The sequence below is a fragment of the Cynoglossus semilaevis genome, chromosome 10 (assembly GCF_000523025.1).
Source record: "Cynoglossus semilaevis isolate Cse_v1.0 chromosome 10, Cse_v1.0, whole genome shotgun sequence".
NCBI classification, from domain to species: domain Eukaryota; kingdom Metazoa; phylum Chordata; class Actinopteri; order Pleuronectiformes; family Cynoglossidae; genus Cynoglossus; species Cynoglossus semilaevis.
Genome location: NC_024316.1, coordinates 6,608,820 through 6,615,862, shown reverse-complemented (window position 1 = coordinate 6,615,862; position 7,043 = coordinate 6,608,820). Strand labels below are relative to the sequence as shown.

The window sequence follows — 7,043 nt, the reverse complement described above, 5'->3', positions numbered from 1 at the left end:
CAAGACCTGAGAAACAGAGTGTGTGTGTATATATATATATATATATATATATATATATACATATATATATATATATATATATATATATGTATATATGAATCTGAATCTGAATCTGAATCATTAGTCTTTATATTTGTTTGTACTGACACATAATTTGTAATTCTTCAGAAAAGTTTGTTGACAACAACAAATGTTTTATGGTAATAAACACACGTCCAGTCTAATGAGCAGTCAACAACCCCACTGTGGCTCTCATCTAATACAACCTAGGGACATTTATCACTGCAGGTCTGTTGTTTCAATCTTGAATTTTGAAAAGTTTTGAGTTACTGCTCCTGCTGAGTGACCTTTTCTCCACACTCCAGATGCACATGCTGCTCTTTTTCTTGCCAAGAGGTCACAGTGTGTAAAATTTATTTATTCGGTCATTCTCCTCTCCCACTACTTAATCAGTTAGCCCGCTGTCTGCTTGTATTTTCAGGTAATAACCAAGAATGGATATATGGGTCAATTTTAGGGATTTATGTTGTAATCTTCCCCAAAAGCGTGGCCGTATTGATCTTTGCTTTGCTTCCCCTCCTGACGGCTGCCTTTATCATGGCAGGGTAGTTATGTCACAGAGAGAAGTGTCTTCACATTTGCTTAATGCTTCAGGTGCAATAAATTCTTTATAAGACACCTGGAGTCTGGCTGACAGGATGGGAAGAAAGACAAAGAGCCGTTTTCACTCTCCCTTCCTCCCGCTCCCTAAGTGATGCAGTGAGGTGTGGAGGGCAGCACTGAGACTTTTTAATAGTCGATGTGGATATAAGACTCCCACTGCATCCCAATTCATTTGTTTGTTAATTTAAAACGCTGACTCCCATCGACTGTCCTGCCATTTTATCACTCCTTGACACATGAATGTCAATGAAGGCGGCGACTCCTGTCTCACCAGTGCATCAGTTATTTTGGACACGGAGGACGATGATGAATGTGCTGTTGGAATACCCTTGTTTTTTTTTAACGCTAGATATAAATTAGAACAAATTATTTATCTGTATTAATTAATTTAGACATAACAATTCTTAACAGTTTTGAAATTTAAAATCCATCAATTCCATCATTCTCCTGGAAGTAGGCTTAGAACCTGCAGGGCAGTTTGTCTTTTTGATTCTATGTCGATCAAAATATTGATTTTATTCCTAATGAGAGTGAGGGACCTGTTTGTCTGTTCTGTCCCACCTGGAATGTATCCTCCTTAAACTGGAGCAGGTCAGGGTGGTCAGAGCGCAGCAGGAACGTGCGTCGGCTGGTGTATGGATTGGTGAAGTTGATCTTTCTTGAGCTGCCACGTCCACTGCCAACTGGGACACACACTTCAAATGCCTGGGAACACACACACACATAGAGAGTTTCACTGTCAACAACACGGACCTGAAGGGTAAAACCACGCATTGCCAAGTTTTGTAACTACCTTTGACAGCAAAGGTTGATGGACACTGAGGCAGACCAGCCACGCACTGACCAGCTGCTGACTCTCCGTGTCCACTGCGTTCACGAACATAAAACGGCTGCCGACTCGCCACGGCTGCACCTTCAGCTGCAGCTCCTGCACCGATGACGGTGGCAACAGAAACACTCCCTCTGGGTCCATCTACAGGAGAGGAGGTAGAAATGGACAAAAAAGAGAGATCCACATTTCTTAACTGAAAATAAAGAGTGAAAGACTGAAAAAAGAGTGAGAGAATGTCAGAAAGAGTAGATGGACAGGTAGACAGGAGAGTGTGTTGACATAATGGGAGGAGGAGATGACCTGAAGGGAGGCAGAAGAGTGAGAGAGACACGAGAATGTTATTTTCAGTGCAGCTCCATTTTAATTTGTAGACAAAAGGAAAGGTATTTTTTGGGCTCCGAGCTTTATCTTGGTTTTCAAATTTCTCTCTGTTGAGACACTGAGCTCATCAAAGCTTCCTATGCATAGCTGCTAAATGTGGACATGTTTTCCCTTTAGACAGAAAGTATGGTTGGGTGGCATTGTATGTTGCAGAGCGACAGTCAATCAAGATTTTTTATGAGCAGTAAAAAGCCTTTTTATTGCTCCTCTGAGTGGAAAACACTGTCAAACTGCCTTCATCCTGGATGTAGTCATGAATAAGGAATGATCTATTAAAAATACAGAACCATCTGACAGTCTGAGAACATATATTCTCTATGATTAGGGAGCATCAGGACGGCGCAAACTTTGTCAGAGTTGAGACCCAACATGGTCTGATAACTGCTGGGGAGACGGACAAAAACACACGAGACATTACTGTGTCAGTCCACAGTGGAACTGTCTCTGTAGTGACTCTACAGTTAGTACTAAGAAGGCTGTGGCTGCTCTCGTCCATCCTGCTGCCATTAGTTTTCCTGTAACGGTTTAGCAGTTGAAAATGGTCAAAGTTGAATAAAACTTTTTTTTAAAAAACCATACTGATTACTGTAAGTTTTGATTGCCCCAAATTAATCACCGTAACAGACATGAACGTCCCCAACAACCAGATAAACATCACCTGGATCTCCTGTGGGTGTGAGGAGAAACACTGGATCTTACGAGTGCTCTGCTTTCCCCTCAACACAAGTGGCTGACAGGTCCGCTGGCCAGTCACGCAGCTCACATCCACCCGCTCCAGGAAGTGCACGTACATCTGCCAGGTCTGTGAGGGCACGGCCATCCACTTATCACTACAAAGAAAGAACAGGATCAGCAGTAGTTAAACTAAAGCCCCCTGGAGACGCAGCAGGATCTGCAGGAGGTCTGAGAGTGAGTGAGTGATCTAGAGCTGCTCTTGACTGTTAATAAGCAGGAAACACCATCTTCATCATCATCAACTTCTCGTTGGTGATATTCAGGGCGTCTAGTCTCAACATCCCTACGTGACTCTGAGAGCAGGACATGGGAAGTGATGGAGTCAAGTAGTCATCAGTGGAGCTGTGTGACAACATGCACTCGAGCATGACTTGGAGTGATCAGAGAAGTCAGAAAATCAGAAAAAAAGCTCTATAAATCATTCTACAAGTTGGATAATCCCAAACATAATATTTTATTAAAAGATACAAGGCTTTGTACTACAATCTACCCTGAGGGCTGTATTATCTATTCTGCAGGAAAATCTCATCTTTAGTCTGAGCCTTTTGTCTTTTTTTCCCATAAAAGTAAAATATCAAATGTATTAAATTCAATTTCAGCCAATGAGCTATCAGGCAAAGATTTACGTATTGTCTGTGTTTCTGAAAATGAAGTTCCAATCAGGACTGTGTTGGTCAGGAGTGTCTGTGCCGTTGTCCTAATGTCTTCAGAGATAAGACATTTTTCTCGTCTTTGCAGTGTTCTTTTAAAGGTGTTTTTTGTTTTTTAAACTCGATGGTAAAACATCTTTCTCACATCCCTAATTTAGACCTGTCTTTTTAAAAATTATACATACGTGAAAACCATCACAAAGAACATTTTGACGTGTGGGCTGGGACTCCCTGGTACTTTCAAGTACACGTCCTGAGGCTCCCCCGGCACCTACACACACAGAGAGAAAAAGAGATGACAGATGTTTAAATGGAGAAGCAAACGGAGAAAAAAAGAGGCCAAAATAAAAGGTATCAAAGATTAGCACATCAAAAGAGCGTTGGCATGATGTAACAGGAAGCTTTTTGTAAATCAAAGCAGGCCACACAACACGACTGAGAGAAATGGGTTTTTTTTTTACTCCTTAACAGGAAAAAATGTACAGATTCTAATATTACTGTGTCTCATTCTTTGTAGCAACTGAACATTTCAGAAAATGAACACATACTCACCAGCATCTTTGACTGACAGATGACATTTGGGTCACTGCAGCATACGGAGATGTAGGGTTGTGGATCTGGCTCCTCATCTGGTTTTTTTCATACATGAAGAAAAATCACAACAACAATGGATTTTTTTCATTTCAAATAAACATTAATGACAATGATACCAATTACCATACTGTACAGCAAAGCAACAAAGAGGGTCATAAAATGGGCATTTGTTCCAAAACACACGCCATTTAAAAGCAAATATCTCCATTTTGCAAGATGATTATTTAAAACGTTAGACCAGATCTTTCCTAAATCCTCCTCTGTCCTTGGTATGATTGCATACAACCTTTAGTACCGAAGCCCCTCCTTGTACCAAAGGGTATCTTTAATTCTGTCTATTGCAAGAAAAGTGGCAGAAAATGTTCTCACTGGAAATATGTTTCCAGCATCAGGAAATCAAGTCGATATAAATTTGATGCAGACAAATAGGAAGAAGGATTAACTGTATGTAGAGTAAGAGGGAAGATATGATGTTATATATTGAGTTTTATATGCGACTATAGTTCCTGTTTAAAAGAGGAATCTTGGCAACCCGTATATACTGTACCCAAGGAGCAAAGAAGTAATGATAAAGGGCCTTCCATGTTTGACCCCCATCATTACCAGTAGAGTCAAAAGAATAGATGTGACCTGGGAGGACATGCCTCAGTCTTGGATGATGAAAAACATGTTGAGGAACCTTATGATGTAATCTTTGAGTGCAGTAATATTTTCTAAAATGCACAGAATGCAGGGTTTCTGTGACAAATATAATGGTCACCTCTGTTATTACAAATCTCTATTGTGTAAGAAAATGTACAATGATTTAACTATTTACAATGCATTATTATATCACCGTCTGCCTAATGTTGTAATATTTCACCACGGGCAGGTTGGATTGTCCTCTCGTTGGGAAAGCAGTGCAATAACATGAGACTATATGAATAATAAAATATAAAAGTCTGTTACCTGGACCACATGTGGGGTAATGCCAGGGTGGCAGGCGTATGGCCTTCTTCAGGAAGCAGTGTTCAGGGTGGTAAAGTCGAAAGGTCTGGTCTACAACGTGAGGTGAGGGCTCCACGTTCACCTGGCAGATGGCCATGGGTTTGCCGTCCTCTGTTATGAAAGTGACCTGTGGAGAGAGTCAACAGTGTCAGTGGTGTGTAGGCCCCCTGCTGGATGGTAGATGAAGAGTGAAGGAGTTTACATCATAATGAGTGGAAGCCACATGAATAAAACACTCACTGCTCGGTTGGAAGCAAATGGAGAAGAGGGGAACAATTCTATAGAAATTGTTTTTACTATTTTTATGAATGATGATGAAACTGAACATCCACAGCAATGTTTTTATGAGTCATTTCATACGCAATCATCTTGATCCAGAGGCTGGAAAGCATTGATTAAACCACTGGGTTTTGAGGGAAACTCAAAAGTAAGCCCAAGGGGAAAACAGGTTCCAACGGCTTTGTCAATATGTTTCAAGTATTTCTGCACCATTAGCTTTGGTTTTAGTGCAGTCTGGTTTTCTGAACTGATTTCAGTTTTTTTTTAGTGTAACAGAAATTATGAAAGCAAAAGTTATTGCATTTTGTTTATTATTATTTGTATGATTGGCTGTAGTGTTAGGTAAAACATTTACTCTGGAAACAACATCATTCTTTGTACTGTGGTGTCAAGTAACTTTATTTGTGAAGCCCAAATCAATTTCCACACTTACCCTGTTGGATTTTACAATTTACATGTTTGATTTGAAAATACTATATATAGTGGTAGCTAAACTCCCTCTAGTGGTTAGTTTCACCGACTCGACTGTTTTGTCAGATATAGTTCTACCTCAGTGGTTCCAGCTAAATTCTTCTCCCGCCCTGGCAGTAAGACAGTTTAAAAAGGAGTCTGTGCAGATGTTTGATGAGGCAGTGAATAAATTTAACACAAAAGTGAGGTCCCGACTGGCTCTAACGTTAGCTTTTAAATAAAAAAAGCCAAAGAAAACATTCCCCCACCCCTGTGAATTTAATGTAGGTCAGCCTTTTATTTCAGCTGTAAATAATTTGTTTAGCTCTTCTAGATGCTTCCTTTAAAAAAAAATCATCATCAGTGAGTGTGTAACTATGAGTGATCTGCACAGCGTGCACTGTAAACCTGGCATCAACAGGAGCCACTGGGGACTGACCGTACTTTGAAGTCAGCGTGCTTTGGTAAATCGCCCGAGGAGCTGCACAAATCAACATTAAATGTGCTTTTTACACATGTCCTAATTACATATGAAAACTGGTACGAGCACACACACACATGTATGTACATATATACATATTAATATAAATGTGTGTATGCCAGCTTATGCAAACACACACTGAAACTGCTAATTCTCTCACGTAGCATCACACTCTTTACTACGGCGTTCGTAGCAATGTTTTCTTGCACGGCATGATGGTAATTTAACAGCATATAATATAACAGTGTACATACACGTAGGAGGGCGTACGATACAGGACAGAAAATGACATGTTTAGTGTCTGAATACTGAAGGAAAATGAGAGTATTTTACAGAGACCACCTGACATCACCACTATTTCTATTACTATTTACACTACAGTAAATAATTTAGATGAGATTAGATAATGTAATCTAATTCAATCTAATCTTTTATTACATTTGATTAGATGAGAGGATGAGATTAGATCAGATTGGATAAGATTAGACGACATGACATGAGATGAGATAATGACTAGCTGTAATCTTACAGTGTGTAGAGTACAATGGAAATGGAAATAGCTTTATTAAAGGTGCATGTATTCTTGAGACATTGCACAAAACACTTTTTTTCATGTTTTTTTAACTACTGCACACAAAACAGAATTTCACATATTTCACTGTCTTTACTTTAATGCTCTGGTCAGTGAACCTAACATATAAATCCTGATGTTTCAGCTAAATCCCTGCATTTCCCCAGCGCCCTAACCAGCAAAGCATCAACCTGTGCAAGTGTAAAAGAGACAGACTTGTGAAATTTACTGGCCGTGTCGTGAAATTCACGACTTTTACACAACTCTTGGTCCTCTGAGACCCAACTTATTTTCACTCAGCTCCTCATTTAAAGATCCAGATCCAAAACTTTCCAGAATTCATTAATTACACACTACAAGGACACCTGACATTGTTGTATCCTCATCAACGGCTTTCTGCAGATTTTCTGGGGGAGTGCA

The 7,043-nt window shown here is 39.9% G+C and overlaps 1 protein-coding gene across 3 annotated transcripts in view; it reads right to left on the bottom strand.

The window, feature by feature from the left end:
* Positions 1 to 7,043, bottom strand: part of nphp4 (nephronophthisis 4) — a 92,751-nt gene that overhangs the window by 418 nt on the left and 85,290 nt on the right. For 2 of the 3 annotated variants that reach the window (XM_008318417.3, XM_025059431.1), the window contains 6 exons: positions 4,804 to 4,969; positions 3,814 to 3,890; positions 3,447 to 3,532; positions 2,535 to 2,706; positions 1,457 to 1,636; positions 1,225 to 1,368 (listed from right to left, as the gene is read on the bottom strand). In XM_008318417.3, the coding sequence (XP_008316639.1) occupies positions 1,225 to 1,368; positions 1,457 to 1,636; positions 2,535 to 2,706; positions 3,447 to 3,532; positions 3,814 to 3,890; positions 4,804 to 4,969 (825 nt within the window). Of the gene's footprint in view, positions 1 to 1,224; positions 1,369 to 1,456; positions 1,796 to 2,534; positions 2,707 to 3,446; positions 3,533 to 3,813; positions 3,891 to 4,803; positions 4,970 to 7,043 lie in introns of those variants that run through there. The other variant, XM_017036294.2, reaches the window with a different exon arrangement.